At 43.1% G+C, this 22,023-nt stretch overlaps 1 protein-coding gene across 6 annotated transcripts in view; it reads right to left on the minus strand.

Moving 5' to 3' along the window:
• Nucleotides 1–22,023, minus strand: part of EPN1 (epsin 1) — a 181,236-nt gene that overhangs the window by 140,108 nt on the left and 19,105 nt on the right. For all 6 annotated transcript variants that reach the window (XM_053452583.1, XM_053452582.1, XM_053452580.1 and 3 more), the window contains exon 3: nt 11,924–12,173. In XM_053452583.1, the coding sequence (XP_053308558.1) occupies nt 11,924–12,173 (250 nt within the window). The remainder of the gene's footprint in view (nt 1–11,923; nt 12,174–22,023) is intronic.

A 22,023-nucleotide genomic window follows, 5' to 3' on the forward strand; every position in this document is an offset into this window, starting at 1 on the left:
AGCGCTGCGTCTGGATCTTAGTCTCATAGTCAGACCTATTTGAGGTCTGATTATGAGACGACCCTGATTATAAGACGAGGGGTATTTTTCAGAGCATTTGCTCTGAAAAAACCTCGTCTTGTAATCGAGCAAATACGGTATATATATATTTTAGTAGGGCTGAAACAACTAATCGATAAAATCGATAATAATCGATAATGAAAAGTGGCAAAGGAGGCAAAGTGATGTATGGGAGGGGGAGGAGCCAACGTGATGTATGGGAGGAGGCAGAGTGGAGTATGGGAGGAGGCAGAGTGGAGTATGGGAGGGGGAGGAGCCAGAGTGGTGTATGGGAGGAGGCAGAGTGGAGTATGGGAGGGGGAGGAGCCAAAGTGATGTATGGGAGGGGAGGAGGCAGAGTGGTATATGGGAGGGGGAGGAGGCAAAGTGATGTATGGGAGGGGAGGAGCCAAAGTGATGTATGGGCGGGGGAGGAGGCAGAGTGGTGTATGGGAGGGGGGAGGAGGCAGAGTGGTATATGGGAGGGGGGAGGAGGCAGAGTGGTGTTTGGGATGGGGAGGAGCCAGAGTGGTGTATGGGAGGGGGAGGAGCCAGAGTGGTGTATGGGTGAGTTATAGTGGTGTATGGGGAGTATTATGAATTTTTAGGGCATATAGGGGGTATAAGGCATATGGATATTAGGCATATCAGGGGGGCATAAACATATCTGGGGGTAAAAGGTATATCAAGGGGCTCAGTGGCATATAGGGGGTATAAGACATCGATATTAGGCATATCAGGGGGGCATAAAACAAATCTTGGGGTAAAAGGTATATCAGGGGGCTCAGTTGCATATCACTGGCATATAAGGAGTATAAGGCATATCAGGGGCACAGTGGCATATCAGGGGCACAGTGGAATCTGGCATATAAGAGGTATAAGGCATTTATGGGCGCAGAGTGGCAAGCTGGGGGTCAGATGTGCATAACTGGGGGCAGTTTGGTAAATAAAAAAATTTAAACAAGGCTTTTTTCTCAGTTTTTATTAAATATGAAAAATAGTTAACATATGAATTAATATTTACTAATAACTTTGTATTAAAACCTAGTTTGAGAAACACCGTGTTTGGGTTCTTGTAGCTTTTATTATTATGTCAGTAAAATAAGAAGGTGAATAGAGAGAGGCCATTGCAATAAAGAGATGAAAGTGTAAATTGTACGTTTTTTATTGCAATTTTTCTTCAATTTAAAATAATGTATTTTTTTATCCGATTAATCGATTAATCGACAAAATAATCGGCCAACTAATCGATTATTAAAATAATCGTTAGTTGCAGCCCTATATTTTAGTGCTGACCTTTGTTGGCTATTTGATTGTGGTGTTTTTTTGGATAGACACCTTTAAGGTTTCTAGCAGCTTTTATTCAGTGGACAAAATTCCTTGGAAAGAAAGATGAATCTATATGCACTCTCCAGCCTATCAAAACTTGAATCCATGATAATCCTATAATTGGGAATGCTCCAAGAGACTTAGATGCCTGTGATGAATTCACAGAGCAAGAAGGAATTTCTGGCTGAATGGCTTAGGTCTGCAAAGTTGCATCTGAATCTGAACAAACTACAAGCCTTCTGGAACACTTTTGGACAGAGATTGTTGAGCTCGTGGGCCCTAACACACAGAGCTACATTTGGCAAAATCCAAAAACAGCATTTCAGCACAAATACCTCGTTCCAACTGTCAAGTGCGGTGGTGGAGGGGTGATCTGGTTTCAAAGCCACAGGACCTGAGAACCTTGCAGGAAGACCATTTTCCTGTTGCATGACCCAGTATTGGCCAAGCTTTAGCTGTCAAACTGATGGCCAAAGTATACAGAGGAATTCATGGTTCCCTGCAAGGTTCCCAAATATAAATGCACATGGGTTGTTTCACATGCATTTAGTGAGCAATAGGTTGCTCCAGATCCTAAGTGAGCATGTGGCATTTTTCACTGGATTTCAAACTTCAATATACAGAGAGCATTACATACGGTTACATAGTTTATAGGCTGGAAAAAGACATGCATCCCTCAAGTTCAGCCTTTCCTATATCTGTTAATTTGTTGCTGTTGCTCTAAAAGAAGGCAAAAAAAAACCAGTTTGGCTCTTTCCAATTTTGCACTAATCAGGGAAAAAATTCCGTCTTGGCCCCAAAACGGCAGTCAGATTTCTCCATGGATCAGTAAGCGGTTCCCCATAATTAAAGACTATATCCCCGAATGTTATGTTTTTACAAGTATCCATCTAGTTGCTGTTTAAACATCTGTACAGAACCCGATAAAACTACCTCTGCAGGCAGAGAATTCCACACCCTCCCATACACCACTCTGCCTCCTCCCCCATCCCATACACCACTCTGCCTCTCTACCCGACACCCTGGTGTCTTATGAACCTCCGTTGCTGACAGGAAGCAGAGTGGTGTATAAGGGGAGGTAGAGTGGTGTATGAGGCAGTATAATGACTTTCAGTGTGTTTCAGGGCATTTATGGGGGGGTGGAGTGGCATATCAGGGGGCACAGTGGCATATAGAGGGTATAGGGCATATCAATATTAGGCATATCAGGGGGAGCATAAGACATATCTGGGGGTAAAAAGGTATATCAGGGGGCTCGGTTGCATATCACTGGCATTTAAGCAGTATAAGGCATATCGGGGGCATAGTGGCATATCAGGGGGCACAGTGGCATATAGGGGGTATAAGGCATATCAGGGGGGCATAAGACATATCTGGGGGTAAAAGGTATATCAGGGGGCTCAGTTGCATATCACTGGCATTTAAGGAGTATAAAGCATATCGGGGGCAGAGTGGCAAGCTGGGGGTCAGATGTGCATAACTGGGGTAGTTTGGTAAATAAATATAAACAAGGCTTGTTTCTCATAGTTTATATTAAATATGAAAAATAGTTAACATATGAATTCATATTTACTAATAACTTTGTATTAAAACCTAGTTTGAGAAACACTGTTTGGGTTCTTGTAGCTTTTATTATTATGTCAGTAAAATAAGAAGGTGAATAGAGAAATGCCATTGTGATAAAGAGATGAAAGTGTAAATTGTAAGTTTATTACATTTTAAATAAAAAAAATTTGCATTTTTATAGCCGATTAATCGAAAAAATAAAATCGGCCAACTAATTGATTATTAAAATAATCGTTAGTTGCAGCCCTACTCCCAACCACAGAAATTAAGCTCACAGGGTTTGAACCCTTTTTGAATATAGGAACCACATCTGCCTTCCTCCAATCCTCTGGTACAATTCCTGAAAGAAAAGAATCCCGAAAGATTAGAAACAGAGGTTCACTTATTTCCTGACTCAGCTCCTTAAGTACTCGAGGGTGAATACCGTCAGGCCCAGGAGCTTTGTTAACATTAACTTTCTTTAGTTGCTGCAGCACCTTGTCCTGAGCCATCCAATCACAGTTTGACTGCAATTTATTTTCAATATTCCTATGTATATCCATTGCCATAGGTTCCTCCTTAATATGTACTGAGGAAAAAAGTTATTTAAAGTTTCTGCTTTTTCTTGGTCCTCCTCAACCAACACTCCCCTCTCTGTTTTTAATGAACCCACATTTTCATTTTTTGTTTTTTTTAGAATTGATGTACTTAAAGAATTTTTTGAGGTTAGTTTTGCTCTCTTTTGCGATCACTCTCTCATTTTCTAGTTTACCCATCTTATCACCTTTTTGCATGCTTTATTGGCTTCCTTATATCTTAGATACCCCAATCAGAGGCATCCTGATTTAAATGCTGTAAAAGCCATTTTCTTATTTTTTATTTTCTACTTTACGTCCCTACTAAGCCACATTGGTTTCAATTTGTTTCTTTTATACCGTATTTGCTCGATTATAAGACGACCCCCCAAATCTGAATATTAATTTAGGAAAAAAAAGAAGAAAAAGCCTGAATATAAGACGACCCTATAGGAAAAAAAGTTTTACCAGTAAATGTTAATTCATGTAAACTATTTTTTTTTAATAAAAGCTATGATTGAGAAAAATATTTTGGTTTTATTTCCTTCTATTTTCGAACCTGCCCCCCCAGTTATGCACATCTGCCCCAGAAATGCCTTATACCCCCTATATGCCACTGTGCCCCATGATATGCCTTTTGACCCCCTATGTGCCACTCTGCCTCCAGAAATGCCTTATACCCCTATATGTCACTCTGGCATTAAGGGGGTTAAAAGGCATATCATGGGGCAGAGTGGCATATAGGGAGGTATAAGGCATTTCAGGAGGCAGAGTGGCGTATAGAGAGTTAAAAAGGCATTTCTGGAGGCAGAGTGGCATTAAGGGGGTTAAAAGGCATTTCATAGAACGCTCTGCCTCCAGAAATGCCTTATGCCCCCCATTTAACACTCCCTCCCTCCTCCAAACTTACCGGTGCTTCTGAGTCCCCAGTGTGTAGCTGGGGCAGCGTGTAGATTTCTACGCGATTCGCGTAGACAACTTACACTGCAGCAGGAATGAGGTATGGCTAGCAGCGGGGGTTGTCTGCGTCCATCGCGCAGACCTTCCCCAACTGTCAGAGAGAATTCCCCGCACCGGTGCGGGGAACTCTGATCTCTGACAGCCGGGGAAGGTCTCCCCGATGGATGGAGACAACCCCCGCTGCTAGCCACACCTCCTTCCGGCTGCAGCGTAAGTTGTCTACGCGAATCGCGTAGAAATCTACACGCTGCCCCGGCTACACACCGGGGACTCAGAAGCACTTTGTATTAAAACCTAGTTTGAGAAACACTGTTTGGGTTCTTGTAGCTTTTATTATTATGTCAGTAAAATAAGGTGGTGAATAGAGAGGCCATTACAATAAAGAGATGAAAGTGTAAATTGTACGTTTTTTATTACATTATTTTAAATAAAAAAAAATTGCATTTTTTTATCCGATTAATCGAAAAAATAATCGGCCAACTAATCGATTATTAACATACAAGCATACTCCTCCTCCCTTCCTAAATATATATATAACCATTTAAGTTAACTGCCCAGCCATGGGTCTCATCTCACCATGTTTCTGTTATGCCTATTATATCATTTCGCTTAGTGTATGCTATTGCCTCTAGTTCCCCCATTTTGTTATTTAGGCTTCTTGCATTAGCAAGCATACATTTAATATAATCCTGAATCTCTTGAATTTTATGAGAATTTTTATTAATACATACCTCCTCTGTTCTGATCTTGCTCCTCCCCCATCTCCACCCTCTCCCTTGTTATTATCTGAAGCCCCTCTCCTTTCTGTGCTATCTCCATTTTCAAGATCTGTGTCCCGCCCCCACCACTAGTTTTAAAAACTCCTCCAGCCTTCTAGCCATCCTCTCCCCTAGCACAGCAGACCCTTTTAGGGGCAATCCATCATCGCTATAAAGATTAGACCCAAGAGGAAAATCAGCCCGGTGCTCTAGAAAGCCAAAACACCCCTTCCTACACCATGACTTTAGCCACGCATTAACCTCCCCGATCTCCCGCTGCCTTTCTACTGTTGCGCATGGCACAGGTTAATATTTCTGAAAATACTACCTTGGAGGTCCTTTTCTTTAGTTTACGTCCCAATTCCCTGAAATCATTCTTTAGGACCTTCCATTTTCCACTGACTTGGTACCAATATGGACCATGACATCCGGGTCTTCCCCAGTCCCTCCCAATGATCTTTCCACTCTGTCAGCAACATGCCTATCAGAGCGGCAGATTACCCTATCTACTCTCTTAATAATAGAGTCCCCTCTAGCCTTTCTTACGCACTCAACCCCACTCATACTAGAGGAGCTATTCCCTAGGCTTTAGGAAGGAACAGCTTCCTCCAGTACAGCTACTCCTGAGCTGATGCACCCAACATCTTCACTCAAGCGGGCAAATCTGATAGGCTACACAAGGTCAGGACTAGCTAAAACGTTCCTCTTCCCTTTTCCTCTGCTACCACGTGTAACTGTTACCCAGCTACATGTCTGTTCCCCAGCTGACTTATCTCCTACCTCTTCACTACCTGCCCCCTCTACACTCTGCTCAGTGAGCAGCAGACACCTTTCAAGATTATCCATCACTCTCAAAGTTGCAATTTACTTCTCCAGATCTCTAATATGAGCTTCCCGAGAAGCCACTTGCTCACACCTGCCACAGCGGTATGGACCCTGGACGGATTCATCCAGGCATGCATTCATGCATGAGGCAAGATGTGCATTGAGTCAGATCAATCTTGCTAACTCCCATAACAATACACACAATCAAGTATAGGTAAAAATAAATAAATGAGAAATTTACAAAATAACAGTTAACCCCTTGTTGTGAATGGATGTTTCTCAGCCTGTACGCGGGTATTAAGTGGAGTGCCTCAGGGGTCTGTCCCCGGTCCTCATCTTTTTAATTTATTTATAAATGATCTCCCAAGCTGCATTGAGAGCCATGTCACAGTTTTTGCTGATGACACAAAATTAGGCCGGGTAATTTAGACTAATCTTGATGTTTCTTCTTTGCAGGAAGATTTAGACAGAGTTAGGGACTGGGCGTGCAAGCGGCAGATGACGTTCAATATAGAGAAATGCAAAGTTATGCATTATGGTAAAAATAATAAAAATGCAACCTATTCTTTAAATGGAATATCCTTGGGGGAAAACTACCAGTGAGAAGGATTCGGGAATAACTGTTGACAACAGACTTGACAACAGTGCGCAATGCCAGCAAGCAGCTGCGAGCACCAATAAGGTTTTGGCATGCATAAAAAGAGGTATTGATTCAAGGGAGGAGGATATCATCTTGCCTCTTTACAGATCATTGGTAAGACCTCACCTTGAATATGCGGTACAATTCTGGGCATCAGTGCTCAAAACGGACATTATGGAATTAGAAAAAGTGCAAAGGAGGGCTAAGAAATTAATAAGGGGATTGGGTGATACTAGTTATGAAGAGAGACTAAAAAAGTTATTATATACGCTAGAAAAACGGCATCTCAGAGGGGATATGATAACATTATATAAATATATGCAGGGCCAATATAAAGAGCTCTTCAGTGACCTGTTCATTAACAGAAATATACAAAGAACAAGAGGTCACCCTCTGAGACTGGAAGAGCGCAGGTTTCATAGACAAAAGGAAGGGATTCTTTACAGCGAGGACAATAAATGTATGGAATTCACTTCCAAGGGAGGTGGTGTTATCCAATACATTAGATACCTTCAAAAGGGGCCTCGATATTTTCTTAGAAAGACATGACATACAGGGATATAAATAGAATAACATTAATATTTAAGAGCTTCTTGGTCCAAAGAGAAATCCAATTGCCTCTTGGAGTCAAGAAGGAATTTTTCCCCCTGATAGCAGAATTCGAAGCAGCTTAATTAGGGTTTTTTTGCCTTCTTTTGGATCAAGAATAGGAAGGTTAGGTAGAAGGGTTGAACTTGATGGACTTAGTTTGTAAGGTTGAAAAAAGACCTACCGTATATTCCGGCGTATAAGACGACTTTTTAACCCAAAAAAATCTTCTTAAAAGTGGGGGGTCGTCTTATACGCCGGGTACTTACCAAGCCGGAGATTCCCACGAAGCCACCAATCTCTCTAATCACTACGCGCCGGCTATTGAGGCCGAGCGCAGGGATGCCGTCATGTCCCGGCGCCCGGCTTTAATTGCCGGCGCGTAGTGATGAGGGAGCAGGGAAGCCGAGGTCTGAAGTGCCAGACCTCGGGCTTCCCGAGGTCTGGCACTTCAGACCTCGGCTTCCCTGCTCTCTAATCACTAGGCGCCAGCTATTGATGCCGAGCGCAGGGATGCCGTCATGTTATACGGCGAGTATAGTCCAAACTCTATATTTGGACTGTAAAAGTTGGGGGTCGTCTTATACGCCGGAATATACGGTATGTTAATCCCAGGGGTTTTTGGTACCTCAAAGCCCGGAGCAATTTTGCCATTTTTGCGCTATGTCAGTTCAGCGATTAATCTCTTTTCCTGTGAATAGTGTACCGATGTAGGGCTGCAACTAACGATTATTTTCATAATCGATTAGTTGGTCGATTATTTTTTTGATTAATCGGATAAAAAAAATGTAAATTTTTCATTTAAAATAATTTAACAAATTATGTTAAATACAAACAGCAGAATAAAAAAAAAAACTTTGATAAAATGCATTTCTTGTCTTTATTTCCCAACCAGCCCCCCCCCCCAATTTATGCACATTTGAGCCCAGACATGCCACGCTGCCTCCCAGACGTGCCACTCCACTCTACCCCCAGATATGCCTTATACACCCTGATACACCACTCCGTCCTCCCCAGACATGCCACACTGCCCTTCTGCACATATGCCTTATATACCGTATATGCCTTATACCCCCAGATATGTCACTAAATTTTTACATTAGGTATGATGGGACTGCAACTCTCATTTTAAACAAATAAAACAAAAACACCCACAAAAAGGTATATATTTATGTAAAGCAGACAATCCAGGCTATCCTATCAGGGGTATTTGGGCACTCTACATGCAGGTATTTGGCCACGAATCACTGTCAAAGGTGGCCACAGAAATTAGTTCCTGCACTTTTTTCACCAACGCGTCTTAGTATTTTCTAGTATTCTTAGGATTTTTTGTACAGGGTATGTGTTACGGCAGAGAAATCTATCCTAAATTGTTCAGCCGCCTCTCCTGATTACGGGAATACCCCACATTCCTAGTTTTTTGTGGTTTTCTGGACATTACAGGGTACAAACGGGACCATGCGCGTTATAGATTCCAAACGTGAAATGTTCACATTTTGCTTAAGTATACCTATGTTTCATTTGGGCCTGTTTAGCACCCCCCTAATTATAAATACCCCCATAAAAGTATATATTTCTGTAAAGCGGACAACCCAGAGTATCTCATCAAGAGCATTTGGACAATTTTCATGCAACCATTTGGCCGCCAATCACTGCCAAAGTCAGCCGTTGCTCTAATTTCCTGCACTTTTTTCACCAACACTTCTGTGTTGCTGAGGATTTTTGGCACAGGGTATGTGTTACAGCAGAGAAACCCAGCCGAAAGCGTTCCGTCGCCTCTCCTGATTACGTAAATACCTCACACGCCTAGTTTTTTGTGGTTTTCTGGACATTACAGGGCATAAGTTGTAACGTGCCGGCATACTGGATCACGGTGTGTGCTAAGCCAATGCTATCTATGAAGCAGCTTAGCAGTCCCACAGAAGAACATGTTCCCATAAAATTATGCATTTTTGGAAAGCAGTCTACCAGAGTATATCACCAGGAGCATTTGGACATTTTCCATGCAGCCATTTGGCCATCAATCACTGCCAAAGTCAGCCTTAGCAATAATTTCATGTGCTTTTTTCGCCAACACATCTGTGTTGCTTAGGATATTTTGCACATGGTATATGGCAGAGAAATCCAGCCTTAAGTGTTCAGCCGCCTCTCCTGATTATGGAAATACCCCACATGCCTAGTTTTTTTGTGGTTTTCTGGACATTACAGGGCACCCATCAAACTAAACCCAAATTTTTTTTAATTTATTTTTTTTGTAAGTTTTTTTTTTTGTATTTTTTTTTGAAGATCGTGGGGAGGAAAGGGTTAATTTAGGGTAAGACAGGAATTTGGGTGGTTATGTACTGATTTTTTTTTGACTGCAGCTCTGCACAATGCTCTGTCTCTCTCTCTCTCTCAGATGGAGGAGAGACGCAAAGCATCTGCAGTAACGGTCACACGATCGCTGTGATTGGTCATCACAGCGGTCGTCATCACAGCGGTGTGACGTTACTGCCGGATGTGTGGCACTGGGGGAATGCCCTGGGTGTGGGGCAGTCCCCCAGGGCTAATGACAGACCGGAGGGAATACCCGATCGCACGATTGGGCATAGATCTGTATAGGGCTGCAACTAACGATTATTTTAATAATCGATTAATCGGCCGATTATTTTTTCGATTAATCGATTAATCGGATAAAAAAAACAATATGCAAATTTTTCGTTTATTTAAAAGAATTTTGCATTGTGCCCCCACCCCTTTGCACTGTGCCCCCACCCTCACTCTGCCCTGCATCCCCACCCCCACTCTGCCCTGCACCCAGTCTCACAGCCTGCCCTGCACCCAGTCTCACAGCCTGCCCTGCATCCCCACTCTGCCCTGCACCCAGTCTCACACCCTGCCCTGCACCCAGTCTCACACCCTGCCCTGCCCTGCACCCAGTCTCACAGCCTGCCCTGCACCCAGTCTCACAGCCTGCCCTGCACCCAGTCTCACAGCCTGCCCTGCACCCAGTCTCACAGCCTGCCCTGCATCCCCACTCTGCTCTGCACCCAGTCTCACACCCTGCCCTGCCCCCCCACCCCCACTCTACTCTGCACCCAGTCTCACACCCTGCCCTGCATCCCAACCCCCACTCTGCTCTGCACCCAGTCTGCCACCCTGCCCTCCCACCCCCACTCTGACCTGCATCCAGTCTCCTGGCCCCACTCTGCCCTGCACTCACATCCTGCCCTGCATCCCCTGCCCCCCCACCCCCTGTGCCGCGGACCCGCCACCCCCTGTGCCGCGGACCCCCCACCCCCTGTGCCGCGGACCCCCCACTGTGCAGCGCACCCCCCCCACTGTGCAGCGCACCCCCCCACTCACTGTGCAGCGCACCCCCCCCCTCACTCTGCCGCGCACCCACGCGCTCACTCTGCCGCGCACCCACGCGCACACTCTGCCGCGCACCCACGCGCACACACACACACACACACACACACACACACACACACACACACACACACACACACACACACACACTCTGCCGCGCACCCAGTCTCGCACATAAACATTCGCACAGACAATAGACATAAAGAGTACTTACCTCCGCTACGAACTTGTTCCACTTCCAACTTGATAGTAGACGCGCGTCACATCCGTCGTCACGTAGCTTGAAGAAGGCGGAGACTGCAGAGCGTGGAGCAGAAGCGGGGAACGCTGGCGGAGGTAAGTAAAAGGAGCCTAGTGCTCCAACGACGAATCGATCACTCGATTAATCGATAACGGAAATCGTTATCGATGATTTCCGTTATCGATTATTATCGATTTTATCGATTCGTTGTTTCAGCTCTAGATCTGTAACAGTTTACCGGCATTCGTGCCGGTAACTGTTACAGCTCCCTGATCAGAGCGATCGGGTAGCCCAGCAGGGTCTAGACAGACCCTGCAGGGATACCCTGTCCTCCTGTGAACTTCCAGGAAGGAAAAGCCCGATCAGGCATTTCTATCTGTAACAGTTTTCCGGCTTTGCGCCGGAAGCTGTGACAGGAGATCGGGCAGCAGAAAGCCAGCCTGATCTCGAAGGGCTAGACGTACCGGTACGTCCATAGGGGTTTCTTAATGGGTGTTTTTTGGACGTCCCGGTACGTCTATAGGGGATTGAAGGGGTTAAACAAAAACACTCGTCAAAAATAAACAGTTAAAAGTACAGAACTAGAGCTCAACAAAAACAGTCAAATAAATATATAACAATATAAATACAGTACCTTTTTTTTTTTCTCTTTTCAACTCTTGTTTCTTTTTAACTCCTACTTAAAATAGTCTTTTGATGTAGGCTATCTCAATGCAGAAGCAACTCAAGTGAGCAAGCTCTGTGAGATAGTTGGGGCTTTATATAAACCCACACAGGTGAAACCAGGTAACCACTCCATCAATTAACTGAGCTGCAGCACACAGACGTCCATGCGTCGTTCCCCGGTGACGCAATGATGCCCGCGATCTTTTCTATATCTTTTCCATATAAGCAGAAAAACCTTTACTATTCACTACCCCAAACACTAAAGCAAGTTTTTGGTAGTTTGATCGCACACAAAAAGCATTTAAAAAAAAAAAAAAAATTCCTGGTGCTTGAGGTTTTCCCAAGTCCTAATAAAAGATAACAGTTGAACATTTCACATACTTAAATCATTAAAATATAATCTTACATGTTGATGTCTGAGCCAGTTTTTCCTTGGTCTTAAGGGCATGTGCTCTCTCTTCTTTCAGCCTCTCATCATCCTTCAGTAAAGAGACCAATTGTTTCGCCTTCTCTCTGACATTAACTCCCTGGTCTTTTCCATCTCTATCCACATACTGGAAATCTTTCAGGGTCTGTATAGCATATATGTTTTCTTTGCACTGCTGTGCCACACGTTCTGAACCAGTTTTAATTAAATATTCCATTAGAGTCATGGCCTACAGAGAAACAAAGTTACAACTATAATTTCAGATTAATTACTTTTACTTGCGGACTAACAATTCACTGTTATACTGGAACACATTCACATTTCTTTGCCACTATTGATTATATATATTTACGCATATTATTTGTGCCAAATATTTTTTATATATATTGTGTTTCTAAATGTTTCTCAAAAGACCTATACAAAATTCAAGCAGTTTGCACACTCAGGAGATTTTTTCTTTTCAAGGTGAAAGCAAATGACAGGTGGGTAAAATATTTCATTTTCATGGATCATAATCTTTTACAAGTTAAATACCGTATTTGCTCGATAAGACGACCCTGATAAGACGACCCCCCAAAATATTAATTTAGGAAAAAAACAAAAAGCCTGAATATAAGACTACCCTATAGGAAAAAAGATTTACTAGTAAATATTAATTCATGTAAACTAGTTTTCATATTTAATAAAAGCTATGATTGAGAAAAATATATATTTTTTTTATTTGCTTTTATTTGCCAACCTGCCCCCCAGTTATGCACATCTGCCCCCAGGCTTGCCACTCTGCCCCCAGAAATGCCTTATACCCCCCTATTTGCCACTCTGCCCCATGATGTGCCTTTTAACCCTCTATATGCCACTCTGCCTCCAGAAATGTCTTATACCCTCCTATATGCCACTCTGCCCCATGATATGCCTTTTAACCCACTATATGCCCCTCTGCCCCATGATATGCCTTACACCCCTATATGCCACTCTGGCATATAAAGGGGTTAAAAGGCATATCATGGGGCAGAGGAGCATATAGGGGGTTAAAAGGCATATCAGAAATGTCTTATACTCTCATATATGCCACTCTGCCCCATGATATGCCTTTTAACCCCCTATATGCCACTCTGCCCCATGATATGCCTTTTAACCCCCTATATGCCACTCTGCCCCATGATATGCCTTATACCCCTATATGCCACTCTGGCATATAGGGGGTTAAAAGGCATATCATGGGGCAGAGGGGCATATAGGGGGTTAAAAGGCATATCAGAAATGTCTTATACCCTACTATATGCCACTGTGCCCCATGATATGCCTTTTAACCCCCTAAATGCCCCTCTGCCCCATCATGGGGCTGAGTGGCATATAGGGGGTTAAAATGCATTTCTGGATATATATATATATATACTGCTAACAGCAATCACACTCCTATCAAGCCAAGGCAGCCAGTACATGCTGGAACCTGGGGATGTTAGAAGTGTGATTACAGCCTCCCTATGCCATGCTACCACCCCCACCCCCCTTACAGATCCGTGCTATCACACACACACACATTCACAAACATTTAAATACTCATTCATTCCATTAATCACACATACACACACACGCTCAAACCCCCCCACCCCCTTACCTGAACTGCAGATCTCCCACTCGCAGACTTCCTCCAGAGGAAGGAGGAGGGAGGTAGAGTTATGTGAGGATTGTGCTAGCTTCCTGTTCTGCTGCTAATAGCAGAGACGCTGCTCGCGATCAAAGCCCGGTAAGCAGCACGGTCGAAGCAGAATGAGGTCTGATTAGAAGACGATCTCGATTATAAGACGAGGGGTATTTTTCAGAGCATTTGCTCTGGAAAAAACCTCGTCCTATAATCGAGCAAATACGGTAGGTTTCAGGGGGCAGATATCACAATATTATATCGTAAGTATTACTTTTGCTATGAAAATGTTTGTATACTGTAGTGAAGAACCATGCTTCCACAACAGTAGGAGGCTTTCTAGTCAACTATTTTGGGCCCAAGACGCACGCGAGAAATTAGTTTTCATCTGCATTAGGCAGAATATACAGAACCGGCACACACTAAATTGTAGCCTGGTTAATAATACTCATACACTCCTGTTAGATCTTACTATTTCATCACTAAGTTTTAAATAGATATTGCTATTTACTTATTTGGAGGCAGCCTTGATATATAAAAATACATAAATAAGGGAAAAATCAATAAAAATGTTTCTAAACTATAGAAAAGGCCATCTTGTAAAGCTGTTCACATAGATGTCTAGTTTTGGCACTGCCACACCGTTTCATTTACTGTATTGGCCAATTATAGACTGCATTTTTTTATTATTATTTATTGTTTTATATAGCGCCAAATTCCGTTGCACTGTACAATGGGTAGACAAGACATAACAAGTAGCATGTAACATAACACAGGACTTGACAAATTTGTTGTGAATCAAGGCGCCAGCTAAAAAAGTTAGGAGCCAGGATTTTTTTTTAAACTAACATCATCAGCCCACTTACTAAACTCACAGCATTTGACCTGGAAGCACCTTGGACTTTCAGGTCAGTGCTTTTTTTTTTTTTTTTGATAAAAATTAACACTTTCAATGCTGATGTTCCATTGGAGCACAGCATTGACTGATATTTAGTTTTCCCCTGCAATGTTAACCCCTGCAATGTCACAAATGTGTCACACAATTGTGGCATTGAAGGGGTTAACGCTGCACTGTCGCTCTCATGGAGCAATCAGGCAGCAGGGGAGGGTTGGGGCTGGTCTCAGACCGAAGAACTCTCTCCACCAGTCCCTGAAGCTGCCTCTGGCAGCTGGGACGCAGAAGGTAGACCGGCGTCTGGTGGGAGGAGTCTCAAAGGGCTTGTGGGGGCTCATTTTTGCTGTTGCTGGTCTGCCTGGAAGACCACCACCAGCAGAGCCCCATACAAAATGGGAATTAACCCCTAAAATACCACGATAGCAGCATTGAAGGGGTTAACGCTGCACTTTTGCTCTCATGGAGCGATCAGGGAACAGGGGGATGTTGCGTCACGTCCCCAAACTTGTGTGGGGACCCAATCAACACACGACCCTCTTCCCTGAAGCTGTCTGCGGCAGCTGAAAACGCAATTGCTGGTTTCGTGTTTTCAGCCTACAGAATCACTCAGTGGGAGTGATCACAGGCTCGGAGTGCCCCTGCGATCACACGATTGTGGCGAAGTGGGGGCATTTTTGGGGGGATGTAGCAGGCTGACAAACACCTAGGTGTCTAGGATTTGTCGAGCCCTGCGTTATGGGGCAATAAGTACAGCGAGTACAGTGATACATCTGAGTGATACATCTGAGTACAGTGATACCTCACATGAATGATTTTGCCTGGCTTTTTGGGGGGCAAAAGGGCCACATTTGGGGCATGCACATTTTCCAGTGTTGAACTTTGGCATTTGGTGATCCACTGCCCATGCCCTATTTGGTACATCTTTGAGCAGGGCCATTTCAGTGTGCCAAATAAAACCATATATTTTTGTGTGTATTTTTCCCCCGCACACCTACTTTATGTATGAATTTATAGTTCCTGGTATATGTCGCTGTCACACGACACCCCAATGTGTGTTCAGCAACATCTCCTGAGTACAGTTATACCCCACATTCATGGGTTTGTCAGGTTTTTGGGGAACTAAAAGGCCATATTTGGGACGTGTGCGTTTTTCTAATAGGAAATTAGATGTGTGGCCACCCCCCCACCCGTGTTAATTGGGACATTGTTGAACCGGGCCAATTCAATTTACCCCATCAAATCATAAATTTTTTTAAAAGTAGACACCCCATGGGCATTTAATATACCAGTATTTTAGCTCTTTCCATGCGAGAATTGTTTTACGCTAATGTGCTAATTTTAGTACCTGCTCACAAAAATATATGTTTTTTATTTTTTTTTATACATTAGTAAAAATACATTAATAAATTTTTTTTAAAATTTTCTGGAACTTGAAGGTTCCCCTGATGGTGACATCAGTGGGAAATTATTTTTACATTTTACTGGTTTTTTTTTTAAACTATTTTTTATTTTTATTTTTTAATGTATTTTTACTAATCACACTGATTAGAAGGTTGGGCTCCATTGACTTGCATGGTTCAATGCAGTACCTGTATTCAACCTGCAAGTGGAGCCAGAGTTCTCTATAGGGTCTGGAGACCATCTAGCGAACTTTTTCAACTTCATTGTTTTTTTTGTTTTTTTACAGGGCGCTCTCCGGAGCAGTCACAGCCCGTCGTGGGATAAGTGTTTGGTGTCGCTGAATGCCTCCTCATCGAGGCATTTCAGCAACACCATTGAAGTTTAGGAGGTGATCGTTGATTGCCTCCTAAACACTTTTAAAATGGGCGTCTGCATTGATGCCCCCGGGGAGGGGCCAGACACGGCTCCTAGTGCCGATCGCGGTGTTGCCGAATGCCTCCGAAGCCGTTTGAAATCAACGTCAATTGTCGTTAACCCTTCGTTTTCGGGTGACGTGCCAGGACCATCAATTATTAAGGGGTTAAAGAAGTGGGTCTTGAGGGCATTTTTAAGGAATAAAGGCACGGAGAAAGACGTATAGGCCGGGGGAGGGCATTCCAGAGGATAGGGGCAGCTCTTGGGATTTCCCCCCCTAACTTAAGTCTTTAATGTGGGGGTGCGTCCTATAATCGGGAATCTGCAATTCGTATCACCCGATGCCCAGGACATGCAGTTTTGGACGCCATAAAGGTTTTTTTTTTTCCTTTTTCATTCAGCATCGCGCAGACGTTCACCGCCAGACAGGAGGATCCCCTACAGCACTGCAGGGAACCTGGATCCTCCTCTCTGGCAGCCGATGCCATGCGCACAGACATCCACCGGGTGCCCCCACTAGACACCAGGGAGTCTGGAGCACGGGGGGGGGCAAGTTTGGTAGGTAAGTATGGGGAGTTAGAGTGGCATATGAATTAAGGGGGACCTTAGAAATTTGGAAAACCATTTTGTTTGTATGTAACATTCTATCAAAAGTAGAACTACATAAGATACTGAAAAAGTTAAAATATATGTATTCATGTTCATTAGATAAAATGCTGTTTTACTATTCCACTAATGTGCATTTTTTCTTTACAAATATTTTTTTCTTTAAAATAAAATAGCACCAAACTTTATGGGTGCAGCCTATAATCTGGACAATACGGTAAATCTTCTTTACTTTCATAGCACCCCTCAGTGAAGGTTACTATCGGGCCTTTTTTCACTTTCCTATATCTCTATATCTATATCTCTATCTCTCTATCTATATCTATCTCTATATTATCTCTCAAGGAGATAAATATTCTACATTAACCCCTTAATGACAATTGACGGTCTAGGACCGTCATGATTTTAAACGGGTGCAGAAAGCAAACGTAGCATTCAGCAACACCGTGATCGGCATCAGGGGTCGTATCTGGCCCCTCCCCGGGGCGTCAACATCCGCCATACACTATATGGCGGCAGACACCAGTTTTAAAAGCGTTAAGGAGGTGATCAATGATCACCTCCTAAACTTCAATGGTGTTGCTGAAATGCCTCGATCAGGAGGCATTTAGCAACACCAAACACTCACCCCAGGACGTGTTGTGACCACTCCGGAAAGCGGTCACAGCCCCCACTGCGAGTGATTTCACCAACCGCAAGATGGTGGCCGCCCTGTAAAATAATAAAGATGAAAAAGTTCGCTATATGGTCTCCAGACCCACTATAGAGAACTCTGGCTCCACTTGCAGGTTGAATACAGGTACTGCATTCAACCGTACAAGTCAATGGAGCCCAGCTTTCTAATCACAGTGTGATTAGTAAAAAGAAAAGAAAAAATAGTAAAAAATAAATAAAGTAAAATGTAAAAATGATTTTCAACTGATGTAACCATCAGGGGAACTTTCAAGTTCCAAAAAAAATTATATAAATATTTTCGTGAGCCCTAAAATTAGCACATTAGCTTAAAACAATCCTCGCATGGAAATGTATGATTTGATGGGGTAAATTGAATTGGCCCGGTTTAACAATGTCCCAATTAACACAGGGGGAAGGATGGCCACACATCTAATTTCCAATTAGAAAAATGCACACGTCTGAAATGCGGCCTTTTAGTTCACAGTTTAGTGTGACAGCGACATATACCAGGAGGTGTAAATTTATACCTAAAGTAGGTGTGTGGGGAAAAAAACACACAAAAAAATACTACTGCAAACTTTACAAAAATGCTGGTGGTAAAATGTGTGCATGCAAAGAGTTAAAATACCAGCATTTAAGATACCCTGGGGTGTCTAGTTTTGAAAGATATATGGTTTTATAGGGCACACTGAAAAACGCGCATGCCCCAAATGTGCCCCCCCCCCCAAACAGCCAGGCAAAATCATTCATGTGAGGTATCGCTGTACTCAGGAGATGTTGCTGAACACATATTGGGGTGTTTTATGATAGTGACATATACCAGAACCTGTTAATTCATACCTGAAGTAAAATGTGTGTGAAAAAAAATAAATAAAAAATGACTACCACAAAGTTTGACAAAGACTGGTGGTAGATATAGTGCATGGAAAGAGTTAAAATACTAGCATATGAAATACCCTGGGGTGTCTAGTTTTCAAAAAGACATGATTTGATGGGGTAAATTGCATTGGCCGGCTTCAAAGGTGCACGAAATGGAACATGGGGGGGGGAGAATTACCAGATTTGGAAAAAATGGTTTTTTAAATAGCAAACCGCTACCTGTACTTATTGCCCCATAACCTGCAGAAAAAAAAGCAAAAAAAAATACATTGGCTATTTCTAAACTCAGGACGAATAGTAGAATCTAGTAAAAGATTTTTCAACTAAAAGTTAGAAGTCATTTTTTTTAATAGTAAATTATATGATACAATCAAAACAATGTCATCTAAAGAAAACCCTTCTTGTCCTAAAAAAAAAAAATATATATATAACTTGTGTGGGTTCAGTAAACAGGAAAGAAGAAAATTACGAGCAGCGCAGGAATGTTAAAACGGCTATTGTCACAAAGGATACAAAAAATAAAATCAGCCTTTGTCATGAAGGGGTTAATGAAATGTGAAGCAGGATGGGGAAACAAACCATGTACCACAGAGTTGAGGTACTTTGTTGCCAATAATGCAATAATGGCAAAATAGGTTGGAAGGCAAGAACAATCCGATATTTATTGCCACTATTAAATCAAACAAAACAGATTTAAAATTTTGTTAAATCCCTTCCACATAAGAGGGAGGTATATTCATCTCTGGAGACAGGGCAGAGTAACTTTTTTGCTCTTCCCTCCCTAGCTCTGCTTCTAAACTTTCTGGCTACACACCACGATTCATGCTGCGCTTTTGTTAAATCCTTCAGTTGAAGGGGTTTTCAGTGCCAGAGCTACAGTGGGGCAAAAAAGTATTTAGTCAGCCACCAATTGTGAAAGTTCTCCCACTTACAAAGATGAGAGAGTCCTGTAATGTTCACCATAGGTACACTTCAACTATGAGAGACAGAATGAGACAACAAAGTCCATAAATCACATTGTCTGATTTTTAAAGCATTTATTTGCAAGTGATGGTGGAAAATAAGTATTTGGTCAATAACAAAAATTCATATCAATACTTTGTTATATACCCTTTGTTGGCAATGACAGAGGTCAAACGTTTTCTATAAGTCTTCACAAGGTTTTCACACACTGTTGCTGGTATTTTGGACCATTCCTCCATGCAGATCTCTTCTAGAGCAGTGATGTTTTGGGGCTGTTGCTGGGCAACACGGACTTTCAACTCCCTCCAAAGGTTTTCTATGGGGTTGAGATCTGAAGACTGGCTAGGCCACTCCAGGACCTTGAAATGCTTCTTACGAAGCCACTCCTTCATTGCCCGGGCGGTGTGTTTGGGATCATTGTCATGCTGAAAGACCCAGCCATGTTTCATTTTCAATGCCCTTGCTGATGGAAGGAGGTTTTCACTCAAAATCTCACGATACATGGCCCCAGTCATTCTTTCCTTTACAAGGATCAGTCGTCCTGGTCCCTTTGCAGAAAAAACAGCCCCAATGCTTCACCATAGGTATGGTGTTCTTTGGATGCAACTCAGCATTCTTTCTCCTCCAAACACAACGAGTTGAGTTTCTATCAAAAAGCTCTACCTTGGTTTCATCTGACCATATGACATTTGATACCACTTACCACTTTTGTCCAACTGGAAGATTTACCATTTATGACAACTCTGTACTCTATCTCAAACCCAAGAACAAGAATTTGCATCTAGACCAATTTCTTTCAGTTTGACTAACCTATTGTGCGGGACCGTGTCAAAAGCCTTGGCAAAATCCAAGTAGATTACATCCACTGCAAAACCCTGATCTACTCTTCTACTTACTTCTTCGTAGGATGCAATTAAATAAATTTGACATGACCTAGGTTTACGAAAATCTGCTTGGAGGAAATGTAAGATGCTGCTAATTGAGACATTATCCCACTGAAGTTCTCTGCTAGAATACCAGGAGCAGAAGGATTTCCGGATCTTATACCGGAGATTGGTAACCTGCTTTCGGCACTTCATCAGGATATCAGCCAACTCTTCAGAGAGACCAGCCTGGATCAATTTCTGCCTCTCAGGAGCCACACTGACAATTTGAAGTAAGCGGGGTTCAGGTGGAGCACAGGCCCTTGATGGAGCAGAACCGGCTTGATTTCCAGCTTTTTTGGATGCTCTACGGACAGACATATCAACTCTGGGCCAGTTGGGAGCTACCAGGATCACCTGGCATCTTCCCAAAAACCTTGGTGATGAGAGGAAGAGAGATGTAACCCAGTCTGAGAAAAGGCATCCAGAGCTAAGGGGTGGCCTGCCGACGACAGGGAAGAAAACCAGGAGGTAGTTTTCTGTTGGTTGCTGTAGCCATGAGTGTGATCTCTGGAGTTCCCCAGCCTCTCGTGATCTGCAGGAATGTTGAATCGTTCATGCTCCATTTGCCTTGAAGAACCGACGTTCTGCTGAGGAACTCCGCTGTGATGTTCTCCTTTCCATGCAGGAACACAGCGAAAAGGTGAGCGATACTGGACTCTCCATGTACTCGGTCCTTTCACTTGAAACCACCATTTGTGGGAAAAGTGAACACTGGCTGGAATACTTCCTTGAGAGCGCCGGAATGGACCGATAACATGTCCCCAGGATGAAATTCTGTGGAAAGGCCAGGGCAGGCCTTGTAGACACCATTATTCTCAGAAGACACATGACGAGCCTAAGAATGGAGAGACATCTGGATAGAATCAAGTGGTGAGGCTAGTTACATTTTGAACTTTATCTCCCGGCAGGAAAATCTTCCGACAGGAGGTGTCCAGGATCAATCCCAGGAAGGAAATTGATAATTTCTTCCAAAATCCTGTAAATCTGCTGAGTTAGAAGATCTGGAGAGCTTGCTGCCAGTCGTCTGAATAAGGGACCACTTTGATGCCTTCCTTCCTCAGGAAAGCAACAACTCCTGACAGCAGTTTGGTGAAAATTCTTGGTGCAGAAGCAAAACCAAAAGGAAGGGCCTTGAACTGGAAGTGAAGAACCCCTTTTGTGGAAGGGAAAGCTACCCGAAGGAACTTTGCGACTGTCTGATGGGAACATGAAGATAGGCACCTTGAAGATAGACAGTAGCTAGAAAATCTCCCTTGAAAAGAAGCTTTATGATGGATCTGATTGACTCCATCCTGAATTTTCTGTAAGCCACAAAACAGTTGAGAAACTTGAGATCTATAATCGGTCTGAAACCTCCTGAAGATTTGGGAACAACAAAGAGGTGGACTTAAATACCTCTCTCTATTTGACCCGAAGGCACAGGAATAGACAGGAATAGACACCTATTTCCAAAATCTTGGATAAGATTCAGAAGGGGCGTTGATATCATAATACCGATACCGGTCCGTGGCCTTTAAGCACATTGTGGCTAGGGTAGCCAGGTATGGAGTGCTGTGGAGTATTATAAATAGTAATAAATATAACATGATAATAAATATTTAATAGAAGTAAAACGCACAATAAATGTAATCAAATCCAAATCACCACGCCCCCCAGTCCATGAAAAAATGGTCTTCCA

Source organism: Spea bombifrons, chromosome 12 (assembly GCF_027358695.1).
Source record: "Spea bombifrons isolate aSpeBom1 chromosome 12, aSpeBom1.2.pri, whole genome shotgun sequence".
NCBI classification, from domain to species: Eukaryota; Metazoa; Chordata; class Amphibia; order Anura; family Pelobatidae; genus Spea; species Spea bombifrons.